Source organism: Bufo gargarizans, chromosome 1 (genome assembly GCF_014858855.1).
Source record: "Bufo gargarizans isolate SCDJY-AF-19 chromosome 1, ASM1485885v1, whole genome shotgun sequence".
NCBI classification, from domain to species: domain Eukaryota; kingdom Metazoa; phylum Chordata; class Amphibia; order Anura; family Bufonidae; genus Bufo; species Bufo gargarizans.
The window spans coordinates 718,436,287-718,463,857 of NC_058080.1; the positions used below are offsets into that span (position 1 = coordinate 718,436,287).

The window sequence follows — 27,571 nt, forward strand, 5'->3', positions numbered from 1 at the left end:
TCCCACCAGCCCAGGAACAAATTTGCATAGGTGGGGGCACAAGCGCTCCCCATAGCGGTGCCCCTGAGCTGGTGGAAGAATTTCTGGTTGAACAGGAAGTAATTGTGTGTTAGGACAAAATCCACTAGTTTCCACTTACATCTGATATCCCCTGATGATCCTGTCACCAAACCAGTGACAGTGAGAAACGCGTCGGGATCTACTATATTGTTTTGGGAGTTTATCCTCAGGGCTACCACTCAGGGTTTAGCCGTCGATAAGTGGGGTCGCCTCATTAGGGGGTGATACCTCTGCATTTAGGCAGAGGGTCTCTCCACTTTTAGGCAGGGACTCACAAGTAGTTTAGGGTCAGACCCCCCTACTTTTTCTTATTTTTTGTTCCGTTTTTCTCCAATCTAACATATTGGCAAAACTGATAGTGGAGAAACCGCACCTACACCTGAATATCAAGGGTATTCGGATCCGGAACTCAACATCCAGTCATCCTCTGAAAACCTGGTCTGGGACCCACTGTGAATCACCGTCGGTAACCGTGAGTGGTAACAATCTTTTTATCTAGTGTGATACACATTGGAAACACAAAAGAACCCTGTGAACTCTCTATGCTAGATATGAAACTGCAGCCAGTATAAAATATACTGCAGTCGTTATCTAAATCTATATATATATGTAAAAATATTGTTATTTGGGATTTATCTTATAAAGTATCCATTAAAAGTTAATTTTTAAAGTAGGTTCAATTTTTCAGCGAAATTTTTTTAAACGGCATATAATCAGCAGAGCGTTGCTCAGATGTTACGTATTCGCTCTGCCTCCGTGTTCTGAATCTGACTTACTGTAACCACCGTAATTGTGGAATATTAAAAATAATTCCAGTGATTATGTGTTCCCAAAACCTTATTGACATGATATCAAAGTCTGCGCTCGGAAATCTTTTTAATGGGAACCTGTTAGCAGGAAATTCAGTGATAAACCCGGCACAATGTCTTGTAGGGCTACCTCAGATGACCGTAATGATACCTTTCACTTAGTGATCTGTTGCTTCATTCTGGAGAAAACAAATATTTTAATACATATGCAAATGAGCAGTTAAGTGCACTGAGGGTGGACCCAAGCCATTCTGTGCACTCTTGCTCCTCCGCCAAGCATTCTCCCTCCTTCTTGATTGCAGAGGCAGGTGAGATGACTATGGGACCTGGCCCTCTTAATCCTGAAGGGGAGGAGGGGCTGGCACAGGAAGCAGGAGGAGCAAGGGTGCACAGAGTGGCTTGGACCCGCCCTCGGTGCACTTTATTGCTCATTTGCATGTGGATTAAAATTACCTTTTTTTCCAGGATGAAGCAATAGATAGCTAAGTGAAAGGTTAAAGGGCTGGATATTCACAGCTGGAGGCCATGTTTTTTTGTTTGTTTTTTATAGAAGAAGGATAGTTGCTGGTCTCCAGTATGGAAGTGTTGGTTTTAAGGCAAGTTCTTTTTTTGATAAATTGTGAGTTGGTCCCTGATCCATCAGCGCACTCAGTGTCAACAAGTGCCATGTGCCCAAAACGCATAATATTACAAGTGCAAACATGTTTACTTGTCCAGTGTTGAAGACCCCCTTTCCCCCATTTGTCATGCAGGAACATCTACGGTTCCATAAGCATTGCATTTGTTGTCCTGTTCTCTTGGCTGTGGGCACACAGGGTCCAGTGCCAGCTCGTCTGGACAATGACTGCGGAACAAATATCAGGGAATCTGCATTCGTAGAGCATTGTGGTTGCCCAGCTGGTCACTACGGACACTCTGTGCCCTACAGTCAGCTTTTATTATGCTTTGCACTTGATTGATGAGGTCAGCGTTGGCCCCAGTGGTCCTCACTCCTCACAAACACCCAATTCAACGGCAGCTTAGAAATACTTACTGAAAGCGAATGAAATAAAATCTGCTGGGAATGTACCGTTCAAGGGTGTCCATGTGAATTCTAACAAGATTTTGCTGCTTTTCTTGTTCACCCTTCAATCAACATGACTATGCTCTCTGATACCAGTATCGGAGGAACAAGGAGGTTTTGGCCCTTGGTTAAAGGGGTTGTCCGGCCATATATATTGATGACCTATCCTCAGGAGAGGTCATCAATATCTGATCGGTGGCGGTCTGACACCCGGCACACCCGCCGATCAGCTGTTTGACGAGGAGGCTGCACTGCCACTTCCTGGTCATTACACTATGCTTCGTCTCGTCTGTAGCGACGGCGTAGTGCAGGCATGCTCAACCTGCGGCCCTCCAGCCGTTGTAAAACTACAACTCCCAACATGCCCTTCTGTAGGCTGTCCCGGAATGATGGGAGTTGTAGTTTTGCAACAGCTGGAGGGCCGCATTTTGAGCATGCCTGGCGTAGTGTAATTACAATTCACTTGAATGGAGCCGGTACTTGTATTTCGCTGCGAAGCGGCGCTCGCATGGAGGATAGGTCATTAATCTATATGGCCGGACAACCCCTTTAAATGGTGCCACATTTTTTTTCAGCATCATCCTCTTCCCCCATAGTAGCGTTGGGTGCAAAATATTAATAATCTACTAAAACCACGGTGCGGTCCAATGAACTCTCACACGTGACTGGAAATTATTTTGTGATCTTATTAGGCTACTTTCACACTAGCGTTTCTCATTGACTATCAGTGGTTTAGTTTTGTTGTTGTCTTCTCAGACAGTTTTATGTCTAAGGCGACTTTCACACTAGCGTTTTTACTGGATCCGGCAGGGTTCATCAAAAACGCTTCCTTTACTGATAATACAACCGTCTGCATCCGTTATGAACAGATCCGGTTGTATTATCTTTAACACAGCACGCTGCGGTTTGCTTTCCGGTATGAGAACGGAACGGAATGCATTTTAGAGCGCTCCGTTCTGTTCAGTTACGTTACGTCCCCATTGACAATGAATGGTGACAAAACCGAAGCGTTTTTTTCCGGTATTGAGACCCTATGACGGATCTCAATACCGGAAAATATTAATGCTAGTGTGAAAGTAGCCTTAGTCTAAGTGGTGATGTCAGTACAAGATATGGAAGCTATACCTCCAAGGGGTGGCATTGGAGAGCTACCGACGGATCAGCCAACGGTGCTTGCATTTTTGTGTTGTAACAAGGCATAATCCCTGTATAAATGCAATGTTCTACAGCTTTCTAAGGCTACTTTCACACTTGCAGCAGGACGGATCCGACAGGCTGTTCACCATGTCGGATCCGTCCTGTGGCTATTTCGCCGTGCTGCCGCTCCGTCCCCATTGACTACGGCGCAGCACGGCGGTGCACGGCGAAAGGCCGCCGGACTAAAATTACTGCATGCCAGGCTTTTTAGTCCGGCGGCAGCGGTCCAGGGGCACGGCGAAATAGCCGCAGGACGGATCCGACATGGTGAACAGCCTGTCGGATCCGTCCTGCCGCAAGTGTGAAAGTAGCCTAATAGACTTTATTATGTTTCAGTTCATAAACATTTCCCAGATATGTGTTTGCTGTCAGTGAATGAAACAATTATTGTTTCTATTCAGAGGCAGCAAATCTGTCCATAGCTTGTCCTGCTCTCAGCTGAGAAGTGGATAAAATTGTATGCAGTCTAGACAATGCTCTGTGAGCTAAACAGCCCGGACTCCAGACTGATACATTGTAGCAAACTAGCAGAGAGATTTGTGCAGCTGCTGTTGATGTGTTTAGCTTACAGAGCATTGTCCAGACTGGATACTTCTCTGCTGGTTTGTTACAATGTATCAGTCTGGAGTCCAGGCGGTTTAGCTCACAGAGCATTGTCTAGACCGGATACAACTCTGCTTGTTTGCTACAATGTATCAGTCAGGAGTCCAGGCGGTTTAGCTCACAGAGCATTGTCTAGACCGGATACAACTGTTCCCACTTCTCAGCAGGACTAGCTGTGGACAGGATTACTGCCTCTGGAAACAGGAGCGTTCTCATTTGCAGCGAGCCGACCCACAGGAAGAAGGCATGAGACGGAGAGGATGGGAGTGGTGACTGAGGCAACGAGGGTGGTTGTAGTCCTCATGGTGGCTGATTCTACTCCAACTCTCCCTCAGGCTGCACAGGCAGTGAGCGAAGGGGCACAACCCATCTTCTCCTTGGGGCACATCCTGGACTTTGGGGATCTCCACCTGGTGCTGGCTGGGGCGCCCCTGATGTTAAATGGATGGGTAGCAGAATGCAAGGCAGGAGAGCAAGGGAAGGCCTAGAGTTTGGACGTGGAGACCAATGACCAGGCTTCCTGGAATACAAGAAATTAAGGGGGTCATTTATTAATGGACCAATTTTAGTTGAAAAAATAGTTGCAAGTCTCTTTTTTTTTTACCGGCTGTGTGACAATATCTAGTCGCACGGACGGTTTCACAAACCTCTCACTCCCTTCCGCACCAGTTCTCTGGAACGCCCAACCTGCGGCCCTCCAGCTGTTGCAAAACTACAATTTCCATCATGCCTGGACAGCCTACAGCCATCAGGGCATATTGAGAGTTGTAATTTTGCAACAGCTGGAGGGCCGCAGGTTGGGCATCAGGTTAATTCCTAACATCCACAGTTTTAAGTGTGCTGTAAAGATGCTCCTCTCGCCTCATGGTAGGTGCGACCCTGCAAGTGGTGACCGCTTCCTGACGTTTTTTGTGTACTTACCCGTTTTTATAAAAGATGGCTGAACCATTGTAAGAAACAAGCACTTTTACCTCTTGTTGCCCCTGTTCTTCATTCCTATTGTTCGAATGGCGAATTAGTTTGTGACTCTGTAATGACTGATCTTCTCTGAATATGCTGCCGCTCTATAAATAAAGATTATTATTATTATTATTATGATCCTAGTGTCAGGAAAGAATGATTTCGTGCCCGGCGCCTGTCACATTTCCCTGATATGCTCAGTACAAAGCAAAAAGTAGAATAAAAAAAAAAAATTAAAAATGTCGCGCAACGTGTTTGTTTTCATTCATTCGTTTTCTGCCAGCAAATGAAATCTGCGCTAGAGGACACCGAAAACATTAGACTAATTGGATAGCACTCTGCTGCTCTCGCGCAGCGCCTGATTCAGCAGTGCTAAGGATAACAGTCAGCTCGTCATTTGGATCTGTTCCCAGATCGCGCGCGGCGTGCCGGAGAGATGGAGATTGGACGAATTGAAATGTCTAATCTGATAAGGCTGCTGTCACTACTGCTCTCCATTATGAACTCTGCATTGACCATCTGTGGGGAGAAAGGGAAAACAATTGGGGAAAATAACTTTTCGGGGGTTTGGGATGAAAATTGTAATATTGCTTTAGTTTTATAGCAATTTCTTAACGGGCAAGACATCCTAATTCCTTATATACTATTTGGGCACATGAACATCTTAGATGGGGTTACCCTACTAGCTTAGATGCCAATCAGTCCCCAAATTTGGGTGATGGAGTGTTTTCTACAGCTTAGGTTCTCAGCATGTGGTAGGTGTACATGCCACATGACTGTACTGGATAATTGCCCTTTGCTTATGCCTCATGGTATATGATTATAGACTTAATTTAGGGTGGATGGGGCTTGGCTTAGGAATGTTAAAGAGGCTTCTTTCTTCCAGAAACAGCGCCACACCTGTCCACAGGTTGTTTGTGGTATTTCAGCTCAGCCCCATGCACTTCAGTGAGGCTGAGCTGCAGTACCAGTCACAACCTGTGGACAGGTGTGGTGCTTTTTCTGGACTAAAGTAGCCATGTTTTCTTAAAGGAGTAATGTAAAAAATGAAAATCAGACATCATATAGCACATGACAACCTCTTTCTAACAAAGCTAGAACCAGCCCTGTACCTCACATGGATCCAGGGATCTCCCCATCCATTGCTCCAATTGCTTTGTTAGATTTATGATTTATTTCAAGCTGTTAGTTCAGGGGGCGTGTCCTTTCTCAGGGGGCATGTCCTTTCTCATGAGGTGTGTCCTTTCTCATGAGGTGTGTCCTTTCTCAGGGGGCGTGTCCTTTCTCATGAGGTGTGTCCTTTCTCAGGGGGCGTGTCCTATCTGCTGCAGTTGAAGGATGGAACTGAGCATGTGTTTCCGTCTCCGTGAGCAGGACAGAGAAATTACAAAAAAGAGCAAACAGCAGGTGGCGCTATACAGATTTCAGTGAATAACTCAGTGGCTATAATACATTTTTATTGACATGCAATTACAAAAGTATTCAGATCCAGGTGCTGGTTTGAAAAATGTAGAATATTTTTCTTGGGACAACCCCTTTACTCCTTCCAGAAACAGCACCACACCTGTCTACAGGTTGTTTGTGGTATTGCAGCTCATCCCCATTCACTTCGATGGGGCTCAGCTGCAATACCGGACACAACCTGTAGACAGGTGTGGTGCTGTTTCTGGAATAATGTAGCCGTGAATCCAATTCCTCCATATACCACTGAAATAAAAATAATATATCCTCAGGTTGGATTGTTTCATAGACTGACTTCAAGACGACATACTGTACTTCTTACCGGATGGCGGTTAACTTTTCTTTTTGTCATCTAAGACAAAGGTCTCAGATAAGAGGAGGCACAAGATCACCTTCTGTACTTTGCTTGTTTTGCAATGTCTCTGATGTACAGTGATTTAGAGTTATTAGCTCATTTTACTAAGGGCTCATGCACACGACTGTATGTATTTTGTGGTCCGCAAAAATACGGGTGACATCTGTGTGCATTCCGTATTTTGCGGAACGGAACAGCTGGCCCATCATATAACAGTGCTTTCCTTATCCGTAATGCGGACAATAATAGGACATGTTCTATTTTATTGCAGAACGGAAATACAGAAATACGGAAACGGAAAGCACATGGAGTAACTTCCGTTTTTTTTGTGGACCCATTGAAATGAATGGTTCTGTTTACGGTCCGCAAAAAAAACAACAGAATGGAAACAGAATGAAAATACGTTTGTGTGCAAGAATGGCTTTTTCAGTTTTTTGCGGAACGGAATAGTTGCCCCCTAATAGAACAGTACTTTCCTTGTCTGTTATGCTGACAATAATAGAACATGTTCCATCTTTGAACGGAACGAAAATACGGAAACGGAAGGCATACGGAGTACCTTCCGTTTTTATTTCCGGATCCATTGAAATTATTTTTTCCGTATACGGTCCGTATACAGAACGCAAAAAACGGAACGTAAACGAAAAAAACCTAAACGTTTGTGTGGAGTATAATACAGGATGGAACTCAGGATCAGTACAGGATAAGTAATGTAATGTATGTACACAGTGACTTCACCAGCAGGATAGTGAGTACAGCTCTGGAGTATAATACAGGATGTAACTCAGGATCAGTACAGGATAAGTAATGTATGTTCACAGTGACTTCACCCAGCAGAATAGTGAGTGCAGCTCTGGAGTATAATACAGGATGTAACTCAGGATCAGTACAGGATAAGTAATGTAATGTATGTACACATTGACTCCACCAGCAGAATAGTGAGTGCAGCTCTGGAGTATAATACAGGATGGAACTCAGGATCAGTACAGGATAAGTAATGTAATGTATGTACACAGTGACTCCACCAGCAGAATAGTGAGTGCAGCTCTGGAGTATAATACAGGATGTAGCTCAGGATCAGTACAGGATAGTAATGTAATGTATGTTCACAGTGACTCCACCAGCAGAATAGTGAGTGCAGCTCTGGAGTATAATACAGGATGTAACTCACGATCAGTACAGGATAAGTAATGTAATGTATGTACACAGTGACTCCACCAGCAGAATAGTGAGTGCAGCTCTGGAGTCTAATACAGGATGTAACTCAGGATCAGTACAGGATAAGTAATGTAATGTATGTACACAGTGACTCCACCAGCAGAATAGTGAGTGCAGCTCTGGAGTCTAATACAGGATGTAACTCAGGATCAGTACAGGATAAGTAATGTAATGTATGTACACAGTGACTCCACCAGCAGAATAGTGAGTGCAGCTCTGGAGTATAATACAGGATGTAACTCAGGATCAGTGCAGGATAAGTAATGTATGTACACAGTGACTCCACCAGCAGAATAGTGAGTGCAGCTCTGGGGTATAATACAGGATGTAACTCAGGATCAGTACAGGATAAGTTATGTAATGTATGTACACAGTGACTCCACCAGCAGAATAGTGAGTGCAGCTCTGGGGTATAATACAGGATGTAACTCAGGATCAGTACAGGATAAGTAATGTATGTACACAGTGACTGCACCAGCAGAATAGTGAGTGCAGCTCTGGAGTATAATGCAGGATAAGTAATGTAAAGTATTTATAAACTGGCTCAACTTTTTATTCAGATGAATTCAATATGTAAACCGTAATATAGAATGAGAGAGGACTGTAGGCATAGAGCACTCCCTACTTTATTCAGGCTGCAGAATCTTATTGAGTATCAGTGGTTTCGTTTTTTTTGTTATCTTTTCAGACAGTTTTATGTCTAAGGCCACTTTCACACTAGCGTTTTTGCTGGATCCAGCAGGCTCTCCGGTCTGGGAACGCAACTAAACGGAACGGAATGCATTTTGGAGCACTCTGTTCTGTTCAGTTCAATTTTGTCCCCATTGACAAGGAATCGGGACGAAACGGAAGCGTTTTTTTCCGGTATTCAGCCCCTATGACGGATCTCAATACTGGGAAAACTAAAAGGCTAGTGTGAAAGTAGCCTAATGGAGAGGCCTTGACAATCAAGGTGGGAGGTTCACAGGGGGTTAGACACCACCACCTCCTATGAAGACAAATAGAATAGAAAACAGCAGGTGCAGCTTTTGGAAGGTCACACTGTACATTCTATCTTACCTTAAATAAATCCACTTACCCTTTAAATATTTCTATTCCATTTTCTTCCAGGGTTATCTCTCGGAAGGGCTGGTGACAAAGTGGTATCGATCTCCTCGACTTCTCCTCTCACCTAATAACTATACCAAAGCCATTGACATGTGGGCGGCCGGGTGCATATTAGCGGAAATGCTGACGGGGCGGATGCTTTTTGCAGGTGAGTACATTTATATATAGGTTCATTACAGCTAATCCAGTGCTTTCCTTAAAGGGGTTGTCCAGTTTTTTTTATTGATGACCTATCCTCAGGATAGGTCATGAATATCAAATCGGCGGGGGTCAGACACCCGGCACCCCTGCTGATCAGCTGATCGAAGAGAAGGCACCCGCGCAGCCTTCTCTTCATTGTTTACCTGCTCGCCGTGCACATCGCAGCAGTGAGCAGTGTAACTACAAGAAGCTGTCCCATTCACTTCTCTGGGACGTCTCCTTCCTATTCAAGTATATACCATATTTTTCACTTTATAAGATGCACCTAATGATAAAACGCACCTAGGTTTTTGAGAAGGAAATTAATAAAAAATATATATTTTGAACCAAATGGTGTGCTTTTGGTGGGTTTTGAACTAATTGGGGAGTCTGCGGATGACACTGTTATGGGGGATCTGTGGATGACACTGTTATGGGGGATCTGTGGATGACACTGTTATGGGGGATCTGTGGATGACACTGTTATGGGGGATCTGTGGATGACACTGTTATGGGGGATCTGTGGATGACACTGTTATGGGGAATCTGTGGATGACACTGTTATGGGGGATCTGTGGATGACACTGTTATGGGGATCTGTGGATGACACTGTTATGGGGGATCTGTGGATGACACACTGTTATGGGGGATCTGTGGATGACACTGTTATGGGGATCTGTGGATGACACTGTTATGGGGGGATCTGTGGATTGCACTGTTATGGGGGGATCTGTGGATTGCACTGTTATGGGGGGATCTGTGGATTGCACTGTTATGGGGGGATCTGTGGATGTCACTGTTATGGGGGATCTGTGGATGACACTGTTATGGGGGATCAGTGGATTGCACTGTTATGGGGGGATCTGTGGATGACACTGTTATAGGGGATCTGTGTATGACACATTGTTATGAGGGATCTGTGTATGACACACTGTTATGGGGGATCTGTGGATGACACACTGTTATGGGGGATCTGTGGATGACACACTGTTATGGGGGATCTGTGGATGGCACACTGTTATGGGGGATCTGTGGATGACACACTGTTATGGGGGATCTGTGGATGACACACTGTTATGGGGGATCTGTGGATGGCACACTGTTATGGGGGATCTGTGGATGACACTGTTATGGGAGATCTGTGGATGATACACTGTTATGGGGAATCTGTGGAGGACACTGTTATGGGGGATCTGCGGATGACACACTGTTATGGGGGATCTGTGGATAACACTGTTATGGGGAATCTGGGGATGACACTGTTATGGGGGATCTGGGGATGACACTGTTATGGGGGATCTGGGGATGACACTGTTATGGGGGATCTGTGGGTGACACTGTTATGGGGGATCTGCGGAAGGCACTGTCATGGGGGATCTGTGGATGACACTGTTATGGGGGATCTGTGGATGACACACTGTTATGGGGGATCTGTGGATGACACACTGTTATAGGGGATCTGTGGATAACACTTATGGAGGATTTGTGGATGACACTGTTATCAGGACAGTACAGTCAGAAGCTCCTGGAGAGGGAGCCTGGAGGCTGGAAACTGCCGCTGCAGTGGCCGCGGGGCCCGGCGAAGTCACTGAATTTCATTAAGCCGGACTCCATTCACTCAGTCAGTCACGCTCCGGCCCCGCCCACTTCATTAATATTTCATTTATTAGATTACGGCTCATTCACACGAACGTGTGCTACCTGTCGCCGTATTGCGGACCGCATTTGTGGATCCGCAATACATGGGCACCGTTCCGCGGCCATTCCGCATGGATGCGAAGATGTGGAATGGAAGCACGGAACGGAACACTACGGAACCACTATGGAGTGCTTTCTGGGGTTCTGTTCCATGCTTCCGCACCGCAAAAAGATAGAACTTGCTCTATCTTTTTGCGGAACGGAAGGATCGCGGATCCATTCAAGTGAATGGGTATACGATCCCCATGCGCCTGCCTCACGGACGGTGCCCATGCATTGTGGACTGCAATTTGCAGTCCGCAGCACGGGCTTCACACGTTCGTGTGAACGAGCCCTTAGGCCTCTTGCAGACGACCGTATGTCTTTTTCAGTATTTTGCGGTCCGCAAAATACGGATGACATCCGTGTGCATTCCGTTTTTTGCAGAATGGAACATCTGGCCCCTAATAGAACAGTCCTATCCTTGTCTGTAATACGGACAATAATAGGACATGTTCTATCTTTGAACGGAACGGAAATACGGAAACAGAATGCATACAGAGTACCTTCCGTTTTTTTGCGGACCCATTGAAAAGAATGGTTCCGTATAAGGACCATATACGGAACGCAAAAAAATGGAACGGAAACGGAAAAAAAAAACGTTTGTGTGTAAGAGGCCTTAGGGCTTGTTCACACGACCATATGGCTTTTTAAGTGTTTTGCGGGCTGTTTTTAATGAATCCGTTTTTTTGTTTCAGTGGTGTTTCCGGTTTCAGTCCGTTTTTCTGTTCTGTTTTTCGGTATGGCAAATACAGTAATTACATAGAAAAAATTGGGCTGGGCATAACATTTCCAATAGATGGTTCCCCAAAAACAGAACAGATACGGAAGACATACCGAGTACATTCCGTACATACAGTTTTTTTTTGCGGACCCATTGACTTGAATGGAGCAACGGAACGTGATTTGTGGGCAATAATAGGACATGTTCTATCTTTGAACGGAAAAACGGAAATACGGAAACGGCCCGTATACGGCCGTAAAAACGTTTGTGTGAACGAGCCCTTAGGGCTCATGCACACAACCGTATGTATTTTGCGGTCCGCAAAAAAAAATGGATGACATCCGTGTGCATTCTGTATTTTGCGGAACGGAGCAGCTGGCCCTTCATAGAACAGTCTGTAATGCGGACAATAATATGACATGCTCTATTTTTTTGCGGAACGGAAATACAGGCATACGAAAACGGAATGTACATGGAGTAACTTCCGTTTTTTTGCGGACCCATTGAACTAAATGGTTCAGCATACAGTCCGCAAAAAAACAAACGGACACGGAAAGAAAATAAGTTCGTGTGCATGAGGCCTTAGTCTGTAGAATTATGTGTTTGTTCTGTTTAGAAATGTAGCTATTTTTTTTCTTTTTAATATTAGAAATTTCTTTGGGAGTGGCCATATTGGAGACACACACTTCCTTCCTGTATTGTCTCTATAGACACAGTGTGTGCTTTATGGCAGCTGCAATGAATGGCAATCTATGTGATGGACCATACACGGATGTAAACAGCGGAGCTGCATGCAAAGCTTTGTCTATGTGCAAGGTGCACAGTGTTACTGTCCTGAATTATTTAGTCCTCTAGAAGCTCAACAGAGCATCCTGTAATGATGAGATGACTCTGCTCATTCTGTCCCAGTTAATACTGCAAACCTAATAAATGAGCACTAGGGTGTGACGGCCTATTGTGACTGCTCTTGTGGGCATTGTGAAGAAAATAAATAAAGAAAAACAGCAACATAATTTTCTGATAACTTTCCCTTTGCGACCTCCGCTGTACATGTATGGAGGAAGTCATGTCTTTAAACATGGTGCCAACTCGCAAGTGCAGCGGACCCCATAACCACCCGGTTTCTGCTGTTTCAAACGGCAGAGACCCGCAGCACATGTATGTGATCAGACATAAGGCTAATCGCATACATTTCACCCCTCAGATGCCGTGGTCAAATGTGACCACGGCATCTGAGCAGTCCGGAATAGGCAGCTATTAGAGGAATATACTGATACAGGCCACTAGGTGGCAGCACAGTATTGTAATATTGAAAATAAAGGGTTAAATGATGGCTATATAGCCATCAGTGAACACAGTGGGCAATCTAATAAAAAAAATTTTAAGGTTTTTATTTTTTATTCAGTATTAAAACACAAGAAAAACTATACAAGTGTGGTATACCTGTAGTTGTAATTATACTGACCTGGAAAATGAAGGTAACAGGTAGGGCTGAAACGATTACTCAATTGAATCGAGTAATTCGACACAAAAAAATCATTGATGCAAATTTTTTGCATCGAGGATTTGTTTGTGTCATGTGACCACGGAGCGGGAGTGAAGCGCTTGCTATTACTCACCTCTCCATGGTCACCTGCCGGCCCTCACCGAACTGTACTGTGTCCTGACACATCATCAGGTCATAGTGCACATAAGTGCGCACTATGACCCGACGCTGTGTGACATCAGGACGGCAGTGCAGCGCGCAGAGAAGAAGATGGAGATGTTGTGGAGCGGTGCTCCTACAGGAAAGGTAAGTACCGGCGCTAGGGACATGGCTAGGAGGTGGAGCTGGTGGCACTGGGGGGCAAGCTGGTGGCACTGGGGGGGGGCAAGTTGGTGGCACTGGGGGGGCAAGTTGATGGCACTGGGGGGTAGTTGGTGGCACTGGGGGGCAAGCTGGTGGCACTGGGGGGCAAGCTGGTGGCACTGGGGGCAAGCTGGTGGCACTGGGGGCAGCTGGTGGCACTGGGGGGGCAAGTTGGTGGCACTGGGAGGCAGTTGGTGGCACTGGGAGGCAAGCTGGTGACACTGGGGGGGCAGCTGGTGGCACTGGGGGGGCAAGATGGTGTCACTGGGGGGAAGCTGATGGCACTGAGTGGCAGCTGATGGCACTAGGGGGCAGCTGGTTGCACTGGGGGGGATCTAGTGGCACGGGGAGGGCAGCTGGTGGCACTGAGGGGGCAGCTGATGGCATTGAGGGGGCAGCTGATGGCACTGGATGGCAGCTGGTGACACTGAGGGGGCAGCTGGTGGCACTGAGAGGGCAGCTGATGGCACTGAGGGGGAAGCTGATAACACTGGGGAGAAGCTGATGGTACTGGGGGAAGCTGATGGTACTGGGGGAAGCTGATGGTACTGGGGGGTAAGCTGATGGCACGGAGGGGGCTGATGAGTTTTTATAAAGAAAAACGTTCTTTTAATTAGTTTTTTGTTATTAGAGTACTCAATTAATCATTGGATTAATCGATAGAATACTCGATTACAAAAATTGTCGATAGCTGCAGCCCTGTTAGCAGGTTTTACCGCATAGTGAATTCCGTTAAAAATAAATAAAAATTAGCCCTCATAAGGCTATGTGAAAGGAAAAATAAAAAAAGTTGTGACTCTAGGAAGGTAGATAGTGAAAAAGGATGAATTTAAATTAAATGCTATGTACACTTTTGGGGGCAATTCTTTTTTTATTATTGCATTATACTCATTTTGAGCTAAAAATCACTTTGTCAATTGGTCTTTATTAAAAAGTTTGAACCCTTTTCTCTGTACAACCTTGAGATTCTCTAGTAGCGGGCTGTCTGTCTTGACTCTGTTCCATCAGGCAGCTCAGCTGACGGCTCCTTATCCCTGATCTCTGACCTCCTAAACACTTATTATAGCTCAGTCCTTATCTTACTGATAAGAATGTGGCTTAAATAAAGGTCCCTTTACTTGAGGTGATGATCAGTACGATTGAGCCGCGAACGAGTCTTTTCTTGGTGTAGTGAACGTTTCAACAATGTCCTTTAGACGCGCCATTCTTTGGTAATCGTAATTTCCATCGCATATTCCATCGCTTGTAAAGCAGACAGTTGCATTGTGTTTCATGGTGTTGTGCATAAATGAATTGTTTGTTATCATGCGTGCGGTGAACGATTCCTGTTTACACGCATGAAATCGGCCAACAATGATTTTTGTGCCCAAACAAACGATGAAAACAAAGAGAATCCACCAATTGTTGGTTGTCGCTCTATTGTTCATTGTTTTTACACTGCTTGATAATCGTGCAGTTTCACTCAATTTAATGATAATTTACATGATCATCGTCTCGTGTTTAAGGTACCTTCAATGTTTATGACCTTTTAGTAATTTTGAGATAAAGGTTATTAGCAGGGGTGCACCTAGCCTTTCTGCTGCATGAGGCGAAAATTGAATCAGCACCCCTCCCCCCTCCCTCCTTCCCGAATCCCTATGCCAAATACTTAACCTAACCCCTTCCCTCCTAACATTACATAGATCACTACAGAACATACAGGATAATACAGCGCCCCATACCTCTTCCATCCAGTGATGTCTCCTCTGATGTAGACGTTCTCATTCCTCATCTTCTCCATTCAGACCAGACCCCCATGATGATTTCTTTCAGCCATCTCTTGTCTCTACAGTTTGACAAACAGACATCTTAGTTTCCTACTTTTTCATCATCCTCCCACCTTCTGGACAAATCATCCTGCCACCCGCAATACTGTGCCTGTTGTGCTCCCCAATATTATACTGCAGAAAGAGATATACTTCCTGATAATACTAGTACCATGCAGATAGTGCCTCCTTCAATAATTTTTGGCACACAGTGTCCTAAAAAATAATTATGCCCAGCAACTAGTGTCCCTGATACTAATAGTGTAAAAATAATGTCCCCCAAAAATAATTGTGGTAAGCTGATACTGTGCCAGGGTGCCCCCACAGTAATAGTGCTCCCCAAAGTCCCACCAATAGTAATAATTCTCTGCCAGAGAGTACTTGGTAGTAATAGTGCTCCTACAGGACCCCCAACATGTCTGCACTGTGCCCCAGAATTAATAATGCTCCCATAGTGCCCATATTAGTAATCATGTTCCACATAGTCCCCCAGTGGTAATAATTCTCCTTATAATGTAACAGTAGAAAAATGCCCCATTAAAATGAGCACTAGTTAAAAAAATGCCCCCTTATGTGACTCAGTACAAAAAATGCCCCCTTATAATGTGCACTAGTACAAAAATCTCCCTGTTCTGTGTGCCCCTCTTAGTGTCTCCAGTTGAGCTAATGTCCCCATAGTGCCCACATAATGTGTGTCAGTATAACATAAGCCTATGAAATTCCCCCAAGTAAATGCCCCCATAGTGCTCCTCTCCCCCCTTCCCCATAGTGCCCCCCATAATGTGCCAGTATAAAATACCCCTATATAATGCCCCGGTAAGTACCCCCATAATGTTGCTCTCCATCCTTCCCCATAGTGTCCTCATAATGTGCTAGTATAAAATACCCTTATATAGTGCCTGCAGTAGATGCCCCGATAGTGCTGCTTTCCTCCCTCCTCCATAGTGCCCCCATAATATGCCAGTATAAAATGGCCCTATATTGTGCCCCAGTAGATTCCCTCAGTGTCCCCCATAATGTGTGCCAGTATAAAATGCCTCTATATAGTTCCCCCAGTAGATGCCCCCATAGTGTTCCCCATAATATATGACAGTAAAAAGTGCCCCCATAGCGTCTGCCAGTATAAATGCCCCTTCTTAGTGCCCTCAGTTGATGCCTCCATAGTGCTTCTGTCCTACATTCCTCATAGTGCCCCCCATAATGTGCCAGTAAAAAATGCCCCTTCTTAGTGCCCCTAGATGCCCCCATAGCGCTCCTCTCCTGCATTGTGCCAAATAAAAAAAATAAACACTAATACTTGCCTCTATTCTTCTGGCAGTAATGTGATGTGTCCCACGCTGTATGCTGTCCAGCTCTGGTGGCGCGATGATAATGACGTCACTGCGCCGCCTGTGTCAGGCCTCTGATAGGCTGCAGGCCTGAAGCCTATCAGAGGAACAGGAAAGGGAGACGCCTCTCCCCTACCCCGCGATGGCATCCTGAAGACGGCAATACTGTTGCATATAGAGAGATGAGCGCTTCCACAATGGAAGCGCTCATTTCCCAAGGCCCTGCCTAGACCACCGCCCCCACTTATCTCCAGGGCAGCACTGCCTGAGGCAATCGACTCATCTTGCCTAATTGATTGTGCCTCCCTGGTTATTAGACGACCGGCACAAAGTGAAATTGCTCCAAAGGTGTACATAGCCTTTAAATCACTCAGGAAATGCAGTGATTGGAAATGGCGATCATGGCCACCACAACTTCCCACCTCCAGTTTGCAGCAGCAGGGATTTGCCGGGGTAGGAGGAGGACCCCTCCCCAAACTGAATGTGCGGTTTTGTGTGGAGTTTCCCTTTAGAAGAAGATGTTTGCACTGTAGGATCTGTATGAGTTGAGCTCTAACTTTCATGTGAATCTGTGGTCCCTGCAGATTTCACCACCGATTCCAGCGTTTTTTTAATTTATTGCGGCGAATCGTTAAGTAAGCCTCGCATAGCTTGCTTTCCTAATTGCCATGCCGCACATCGTTTGCCACAGCAGGATAATTAAGTCCCACATGACTCATTACGGGCTGAAAAAAGGGAACACGGATGTGAATTTTTTACATCTACTCACCAGTGATGCCCACACCAGCTGTCTTCCTATTCTTAACCCTCAAGTGTTCAAAGGTTAAAAAAATTAGTATCAATGACGCCACCTAGTGGGTAAAATACTAGGGAGTGTCTCATCCATACAGCCCCCTTTAAATTGAAGGTGAGCCCCCCCTTCAGCTGATCACCACCTGTCGGGGGTTTAGATACCTTATGTGCTGAGGGAAGCTGTTTGGCAGTAGCTTTTTTCCTTGCCATGGCACCGTACTGGCCATTCAAATAAAAGCGGTGACCTCTGGAGCCGAGGAGCCGCTGGTTGGTGGATCTGTCTAGCTAATAAAATGGGGAACCCTCCTTGACATATGCTGTGACCCCTTTAGGGTATTAGCCCCTTATGTATGGAGCTGGCTGCTGCGGTGAGCCCACTGCAAACATGACAGGTGCCGGCAGTGTAATACAGCAGGCACCAGGCCACAATGACGGGGAACGGCGATCACGAACCCAGTTGTTTAACCCCTCAAATGCCACGATTAACACAGCGGCATCTGTGAGGTTAGGCAGAAGGATGAGGCTACCTCTGCCCTCCGATCACACCGATCCGTTACCATGGCAGACTGGATGCGTGTCAAAATCCTATTCACCCTAAAAGAATCTCTATTAGGCTACTTTCACACTAGCGTTCGGGGCTCCGCTTGTGAGCTCCGTTCAAAGGCTCTCACAAGCGGCCCCGAACGCTTCCGTCCAGCCCTAATGCATTCTGAGTGGACGCGGATCCGCTCAGAATGCATCAGTCTGGCACCGTCTGTCCTCCGCTCCGCTCAGCAGGCGGACGCCTGGCCGTGCGGAGGCAAACAGATCCGTCCAGAGTTACAATGTAAGTCAATGGGGACGGATCCGTTTGAATATGTCACACTATGGCTCAATTTTCAAACTGATCCGTCCCCCATTGACTTTCAATGTAAAGTCTGGACGGATCCATCTGAGGCTACTTTGACACTTAGAAATTTTTTTACAATATAATGCAGACGGATCCGCTCTGAACGCAAGTGTGAAAGTAGCCTTAGGGTGAATGGGACAAGGGATCAAAAAATCCCAGGTTTTAGCCCCTTAAAGTGGTTAAATGTTATTACTATTAAAGTAAAAAATAAAAAATAAAAAACTATAAAAAAAATAAACATATCAATGTCTGAAAGTGTCTTATCTATTAAAATATTAAAAATAAATTCCTGTGTGGTGAACGCTGTAACAGAAGAAAATGAAAAACAAATAATTTGCAGTTTTTAGTCACCTTTCCCCCAAAATGAAAAAAAAAAACTATACAAGTTTGGTATCACCGTAATACTATTGAGCTGCAGAATAAGGCCATCATGTCATTTTTAGCGTACAGTGAATGCCATGATGTCAAAACTCCCTATTTTTCAATAACAGACGTCATACATTAAATGGTGCCCTTAAAAAATACAACTTATCCCACAAATAATAAATCTTCATATGGCTTATATGAACGGAAAATTAAAAAAATTATGGCTATTGGAACATAGGGAAGAAAGATAAAAACCAAAAATGGGCCCAGTACTTAAAGATTAAAGATTATATAGTTGAGTCTCATACTGGATAGGGATGGACTAAGGGGTGTGCTACAGTATAGTTACACAGGCTGCCCCTGCTGTAGGGGTATTACCACCATAAGTCTTAAAGGAAATGTGTCACCAATTTTTTTTATCTGCCAGTTATTCTTTTTATTTTTTTTTCTAATCAGTTTTTATTTTTTAAATGCAAATTTATTTATTCTATTTCCTGAACATGATTGTGGGGGCGGCCATCTTGCCTGAGCTGTTCTTAACAGCATTTAGAGAGCATTAAGAAAATTTCTTTACGGCAGCCCCATGGTCCATAGACAACAATGGTAAGGTGGGGACCTCAGTGACTTCTATGGAAGAGTTTTCTGGGCGTGATCTGTGACCTGTGCAGAGGTCATTGTACAGGGAAAGACTAGATAAGATTTGACGATCGCCTATTGTGAATGGCGGATCCTGTCTTATCTATACACAGAGGTGATATCATTATAGGCAGGATTAGAATGACAGCTAAGCAGATAACTGCAATAAAGTGATCTGTACAGACCAATTATTAGACATAGTGGCTAGTACGAAAACTGCAGGATATTATCTTTTTTGTTTAAACATAGATATTGACGTGGAAAATAAAAAATAACATAATCAAAAATTCTTTCAAAATATGTTAAACAAAAACATGGATCATTTTCTGATGACACATTCCTTTTAAATGTATAGCAGTATTATTTAGACATTATATAGCCCTTAGGATAGGTCATTAATATCAAATCGGTAGAGGTCCGACGCTGACACCCCTACTGATCAGTTGTTCTCTGTACTGGAATTACCACCCAAAATGGTGTCGGAAGAGAGAGCTCTATTCTCCGTGTACTGGCCATACTGGGTCACTGCAGGTCAGCTCCAATTCCAATGAAAGGACCCCACTGGTCTGATATTGATGACCTCTCCTGAGGAAAAGTCATCAAATTCTGGAGCCCTTAAAATGCCTTTTAGGTGCATTAGATGAATGTTGTCCAAACCTGCCTAGATGGGTTACACATGTTCATGAATTCATCATGCCTAGCCCTTTTGTGTACAGATGGGCCACCATGAGAGAAGTCTGGAAGCGTTTTTTTTCCCTCTTCCTATTGAGAACACACGCAGACGAAGCCGAGGCAAGTGTATGGGGTGTAACAAAATAACTGTTGGTTGAACGAGTGTTCAGCAGATATTGAAGGTGTATGGCCACCCACAGATCTACTGTGCAATGGTATCGAAGACCCCCATTGAATTATTGATAACTGTATGTTTTCTGTGCTCATCCAGGTAGTCATGAACTGGAGCAGATGCAACAGATTTTGGACACAATTCCCGTCATTCACAAAGAAGACAAGGAAGAGCTGCTGAAAGTGATGCCATCATTTGTCAACTCCAACTGGAAAGTCAAGAGGCCACTGAGGAAACTTCTGCCAGAAATGAACCTGGAAGGTGAGGGTCTTTTGATTATCAGGTCAACATACTCTAGATGTTCATCCACCAATAGATCAGACACAAGACACCTCAACTCCTTATTCAATCATCTTGTTAATTATCCAAGGTTTTGGGCATATTCTCCATTATAGACTGGGTTCTGGGTTTTATGCTTACTATTTATCAGTAATGAGCTCCAGACTTGGTCAGTGATTTTGGATACCACTGTATACACCTATCCAAGGTCCCGAAGATCTGCCACATTTTAGAAGAACATACTCCATTAAGAAGTTGAAGAACCCCTTTAAGAGAAAGTGGTGCACAAATTAGACACATTTATACTGTTATAAACATCCCTGCACAAAAACAACTGAGACTAAACAGGTTACAAATAAAAAAATATATATTTTATTAAATACACAATGTGACATAAATAAATAGAGACATGATACATCAAATGTAAAGTGCGGTCTACACTTGAGGAAATTATATTGGAATACATATACGAGGGAAATAACAGGGATGCTATATCCCAATAGAAAAGTAATAAACTGATTCTTAGGAATTCATATATAAGAAAGCATGAATACATAGTTCTCAGTACACTAATAATATTAAAGTGCATGTGCAAATGTACAAACAAGTCGTTCCCTCATATATAGTGACAAACAAGTGTTACATGCCCATTATAGGGAAATACATATGTGAGGGAAGCAACAGGGGTCCTATGAACACAAAAACCCACAAAGTAACCATAATTGGCAAAATAACTAATTAAATCTTATGAATTCATATATGGGAGAGGATAAATACAGAGTCCCTAACATAATAATGATGTTAAAGTGCATGTGCAAACATACAACTGAGTTAACAAGTAACAAGTATCACATACCCATTGTAGGAGAGCCGCACACCCTGGCGCGCGTTTCGGTGATGCCTTCCTCTGGGGGCGCGCTCTCCTGAGGCGAAACTCCCTACAATGGGTATGTGATACTTGTGTGTTACGCTACACAGGTGAAACTGAGAAAAATTAGAACATCGTGCAAAAGTCCATTTATTTCAGTAATGCAAATGAAAAGGAATTGCATTAATGCAGCTTAAAATTAGAATTTTGTGAAAGGTTCAATATTCTAGGCTCAAAATGTCACACTCTAGTCAGCTAATTAATCCATACCCCCTGAGCAAAGGAGACCTCAAAATTGTGACTTTGGGGTTTCATAAGCTGTAAGCCATAATCATCCAAATTATAACAAATAAAGGCTTGAAATATCTCTCTTTGCATGTAATGAGTCTCATATGTTAGTGTCACCTTTTAAGTTGCATTACTGAAATAAATGAACTTTGCACAATATTCAAATTTTTACGAGTTTCTATATATGAATTCATAAGATTTAATTCGTTATTTTGCCAATTATGGTTCCTTTGTGGGTTTTTGTGTTCATTGGACCCCTGTTGCTTCCCTCACGTACGTATTTCCCTATAGTGGGCATGTAACACTTGTTTGTCACTATATATGAGGGAACGACTTGTTTGTACATTTGCACATGCACTTTAATATTATTAGTGTACTGAGAACTATGTATTTATGCTTTCTAATATACGAATTCCTAAGAATCAGTTTATTACTTCATCAATTATGATTTTCTATTGGGATATAGCATCCTTATGATCCCTGTTATTTCCCCCCTATATGTAGTTTGATATTATTTCCTCGGGGTAGACTACACTTTACATTTAATGAATCATGTCTCTTTTTATTTAATAAAATATATATTTTTTATTTGTAACCTGTTTAGTCTCAGCTGTTTTTGTGTAAGTATATTTATTGTATACTGAGTAGGTTTTTATTAGGGTCTGTTACAGTGCCCAGTACTATATCTGGGCTAACATTTGATTTTAATGTTTTGTAACCTGTGTATGCTAAATGTTATAAACATCCACAACTTATGATAACACTGTATAAGCTTTTTTTTTATTTTTTATCCTTAGCCATCGATTTCTTGGAGAAGATTTTGACCTTCAACCCAATGGACCGTTTGACAGCTGAAGCCGCACTACAGCATCCATATATGACTCCATATTCCTGTCCGGAGGATGAGCCAATATCCATGCACCCCTTCCGCATTGAGGATGAAATTGATGATATTTTACTAATGGAAGCAAGTCAGAGCCAGTTATCCAACTGGGACCGGTGAGATTTGGTTGTCCTCCATATTTAAAAAGTCATTCTTAGGCTGCTTTAATGCAAAGATTTTTGGTGGCATTTTTCTGCACTTTTGTGATTTTAGTGACAAATTGTTGCACCTGTCATGGGTGCCCCCAAAAAATGCAAGCACTTATTCTGGTGTTTTTTTAATGGTAAAAAACGCTAGTGCATGGACCTTGAGCGCTGTTATACCACTAATGATTATGTAATGTAAAGCAGAACAGTGACGTCAAGAGACACAATAAATGTTCTTGACCATTGGGACAATTCTTGAAAAATGTGCTTCATCTTGACTTGGGAGCTTCTGTATCCACCTTGGTGGATGGAATGTGTCCTTTCTGGCAGGGTATACATGTGATGACATCTCCAAAGGTGGCCATACACTTTAGATAGAAGTAGGTTAGTGGTTGAACACTTGTTGAGGGAACAATTTTCTGGTTAGCAATTATTTTCCAGACATGACCATACTCCATTTAGTCCACTACAGTGGTGCAAACCGGCCACACATGTTCAGTGATGTCAGGCAAAGGACAAACAGTTGTTCTCTGAGTTATTTTACAAAACAGTTGTTCGTATAACAGCCAATTGCACCATATATAGTCAAATGCTAGTGACAGTTGGCCAAAAACTTTAAATATGGAGGAAATTGTCCATTTTGATCAGCTTTAGACTAATGTCTATGGTCAGTCGTTTTCTTCAGCTCTTTCCAGGTTCAGGTTCTCTCAAGCAAATGGCCAATACCTTACAAGGCTGAAAGAACATGTTGGTCATTTGAGTCCATCTGTGTATAAATATATCTTCACTGCTTTTTTAGTTTGCCAATGTTGGAAGTTAGAAGAACTGTAGCCCTAATTATGGAAAGACAGTGACAACATTTTTAGTGCTTAGTGTCAGGTTCTAACCATTACATGGAGAGGGAAGTCCACTCTGCATGAGAATGGGCAGACCCAATAGTGATTTTTTTGGTGGAACATTTTTGGTTCGTCGGATACATGCATACAATGGCTACTTTATTGAAGGGGTGGTCAACCCTACTATAAAATGATATGGTAATAGAAGGATGGGACCTGAAGTAAAGAAATCGAGAGCTAGAGCAGCACTGTCAAGCACAGCTTTTCTCTGGGATACCTCCAACTAATGTTAAAGTCAGTAAGTTTACATTGAGGTTCTCCAGTTCATTGCCAGAGGTACAACTGTAGTTCTCCAACAACATAGCATAGATAACGTGGTGACTGTTTTAAACAAACCTGTAATCAAAAAATTGAAACAAAAAAAAAATCAAAAAGAAGAAATAGATTTTTTTTATCTCTAATTATAGTATTTTTTTCATAGGTATCAAGTGAGTTTATCCTCGGACATGGACTGGAGACAAGATCAGAGCCTTGGTATGAGTGATGTCCAACGTGATCCCCGTGCGGGGTCAGGATCCCAGGCAGAAGAAGCTCAAGTTGATCCTCGAAAATACTCTCAAAGTAGCTCAGAAAGGTTCCTAGAACAGTCCCACTCCTCAATGGACCGGGTTTTCGAGGGAGATTGTGGAAGGTCATGTGAGTATAAAGTAGGGTCTCCATCCTATCTGGATAAACTACTATGGAGAGACAACAAACCACACCACTATTCAGAACCTAAACTAATATTAGATCTTTCCACCTGGAAACAAACCACTATCCCACCCACAGGTGACCTTGCACGGGAAGAAGAGCCATCCAACCTCTTTTTGGAAATTGCTCAGTGGGTCAAGAGCACCCAGATAGGTCTTGAATGTCCAGCGAGCCCTGTTTCTGAGACACAAGAGGACCATGAACAGTGTCAACCATGTCCTCCTCCTCACACTCCAAGGGATATCGCTATGAATGCGGAATCTTCTTTTGATCTGGATGTTTTTATTACCAGGGCACTCAAATTATGTACTAGCCAAGAAGAAATGGCAGACAACAAACTCAACGATATCAACGGGGCTTGTATTTCCGAACACCCGAATGATATAGCACAGAAGGAAGTATTTCAGAAGGACAGGTGGTAGGACAAGTGGTGGTTGGACCATTGTATGGGATTATTTTGCTAAAGTATTTACGATAATTTGTGGGCAGTATGATGGAAAGCTCCACTGAGCACATTTTTTAAAGCCAAGATATTGCATCTTGTATCGATGATATGATGTAACCTACAAAGACACCTCAAACATCTCAGATAACAGTTGAGATTGAAGGCGGTCACATTTTTCTTAGTATCTGTATACGGCTGCAACCTCATTGCATAGCAAAACTTAATGCCTTTTATTTAAAGGCTCGCAAAAATCACTGCTCAATATTTGATGCCTTAGGCCTCCTGCAAACGAACGTGTGCGCCCCGTGGCCGTGCTGTGGCCCGCAAATTGCAGGCCGCAATGCACGAACCCCGACCGTGGGGCAGCCGCAGCAGATCGCGGACCCATTCACTTGAATGGGTCCACGATCGGGCCATTCCGCAAAAAGATAGAACATGTCCTATCTTTTTGCGGAACGGAAGTACTCCGTAGTGCTTCCCTAGGGTTCCGTGCTTCCGTTCCGTATCTCCGGATTTGCAGACCTATTGAAGTGAATCGGTCCGCATCCGTGATGCGGATTGCACACGGAACGGTGCCCGTGTATTGCGGATCCGCAAATGCGGTCTGCAATGCGGCAACGGGCAGCACACGTACGTGTGCAGGAGGCTTTACAGTAATACATGATGAAAGGAGATAGCATTTATTGATTTTTCTGGTGCAGATACAATTGATCAGAGATTTCCTGATACTACGTTGACTCCTTAGGCTCTTATATATCATCTATCAAAATTTCACCGACTAAAATGTACCATAACGTAAAAAAATTATATATTATCGCTGTGTCTAAAAGTATCCAAAAAATAGAAAGTGTTCAGAATTTAAAGCAAATTTTAACATAATATTAATAATATTTGGAGAGCATAGGGGCGGACAGGTTTTTTCATTGTTATAGAAAACGTTTTAATTTTTAATTTAAAAATTCAAACGTAAATTGAATTAGGTGATAAAAAAATATACAAATTAAAAGCTTATGTAGGTTGTATATTTGCAGAACGGAAATACATTCTACAAACTATTGCCAATTGACATTTTCATTATGGTATAACCTGATATTTAAAAAATTATTTCTCATGTTAAACATTAACAGGGTACGGTTTTCATTGTTTTTTATATATGTTGGATTTTAATATATACATATAGAATATTTGAAAGGATAGTCTAGTTTCAGCAGATGAATGTTATCCTTTGCGTACTGGCAGCAAGCAAAGATCTTGAAAAGTTTAAGGAATTGGTACATCAGAAAATTGCATACTTAAAGCATAGGCAGGCTAGACACTTGGCAGGAACACAGATGAGGCAGACGAACAGGGTTCGCTTAAACACAGACAGAACTGAAACTAGAAACGCTGGAAGACAAGGTCAGGGCAGGTACAAGCTGGAGCACAGAGGGGAACAAACGCCGGATAAACACTGGTAAATCTCAAAAGCACAAGACTATCAGAACACCTTTACTGGTCACCAGGGAACCTAAAGCTCAGGCACCCTCTGACTGGGGAGGGTGCATTAAATACTGAAGGACCCACAGCCATTGGCTGGGAAAAGATTTGGAAGCACACGCACTGACCGTTTTAGAGGCACGTCCTAAGGAGCCAGAGGCAGCAGCATTGTGAGTAGCGTGGGTATCATGCCTGCAGGGGAGAGCAGGGCAGCGGCGGACATAGCCAGCTGACTATCATACAGTATAAGGAATAACTTTCATTAGCTGAAACTGTAATATCCCTTTAATTCATAGAATCCTTTGAATAGCTAAATCCCGAGCAAGTTAATCAAAGGCTGGTTTCACATTGTTGTAATATGGGCCGCAAGTCAAGGCCCGCCGTACTAATTGCACGCAACTCAGTGATCCGTAGAACATCAGTAATAAAAGGTCAGAGGAACTGGTCTTCTTGTATTTTCTCTTTTTTCCTGAAGTAATTTCTCTATTCATCCCACAGGCTTTTTCAATTAGAATGACTTGAACAAGGAATCATCTGCATTAAATACTGCAGATTCACCCTTCAGTCAGCATAAATTTTTCATCATAATCAACACGAGGAGAGAGATGTTAGGGAGGGAAGATGTTGGTCGCATTTGCTTAAATGAAACTATTAGGTGTGATTAAACTGCCTCGGGAGAGGTGTTAGAACAGCATTGTAAGTGGCAGACAATAGATGTCGCACCCCTCCACCTCTCTTCAAGCTTGGTTTCTCCAATTTACCATAAATTGCTTCTTTCACATCTCTTTTGAACTAGTCCTCCTCTGTGTCTAAGATGCTGTTACAAGGCTGTTCTAACACCTGTCCCCAGGCAGAGTAATCATACCTAATAGCTTAAGTCATGCAAATGCAATCTACAGTCTTACCTTTATGAGGTCCTTGACCTTGTATTGATTATGATAAACAGATTATACTGACTGAATGATGAGTCACCGGTATTTAATGCCTGAGATTCCTTGTACAATTCATTCTAATTGAGAAGGCCAGTCAGATATCTAGTGAAACATCTCCAAGAGAATGTACAAGTCCAATTATTACTAACTTATTACTACTGATATACCACAACCTGGATGAATGAGAACCTTCACAGACATATCCATAGTATCCAATGAAGATGTACTGTGAGTTGGGTTCAGTAGAATCACGGGGGAGGGTCTCGGTATTGAGGCTGGAATACAGACTTTAAACTGTGGCCCATGTTATGTCCATGTACTGTAGAACCAGCCAAAATCCAATGTTTTCTGGATTTTCTGATTTCCTGCTTGACCTTTAGTAGGCGATAACAATTTTATTCACTTCGATTCATTCAAACAATGAAGAGTCTAAAAACCGGACAGGATGGATTTTCAGTTTTTTGGTAAAAATATTCTGCTGCTTTGTACTGATTTCACTACAGTTTTGCTGACTTTTCAAATAAGGTTTTAGATAACTGTAATAAAAATATGAATTACCAGTAAACAGCTCTAACAACTCTGATATTTTGGCAGAAATCTTGTTTTTATTAGGACAAATGTATTTGTTTATAAAAACAGACGTAGAAACAAAAAAATAAAATAAAAAACATTTTCTATGTATGAA

The 27,571-nt window shown here is 43.2% G+C and overlaps 1 protein-coding gene across 3 annotated transcripts in view; it reads left to right on the plus strand.

Annotated features, from left to right (window-relative positions):
* Positions 1-24,717, plus strand: part of MAPK4 (mitogen-activated protein kinase 4) — a 102,294-nt gene extending 77,577 nt beyond the window's left edge. For all 3 annotated transcript variants that reach the window (XM_044292648.1, XM_044292650.1, XM_044292649.1), the window contains 4 exons: positions 8,837-8,981; positions 20,083-20,244; positions 22,216-22,417; positions 23,765-24,717. In XM_044292648.1, coding sequence (XP_044148583.1) covers positions 8,837-8,981; positions 20,083-20,244; positions 22,216-22,417; positions 23,765-24,455 — 1,200 coding nt within the window. In that variant the 3' untranslated portion in view covers positions 24,456-24,717. The remainder of the gene's footprint in view (positions 1-8,836; positions 8,982-20,082; positions 20,245-22,215; positions 22,418-23,764) is intronic.
* Positions 24,718-27,571: the final 2,854 nt, after the last annotated feature.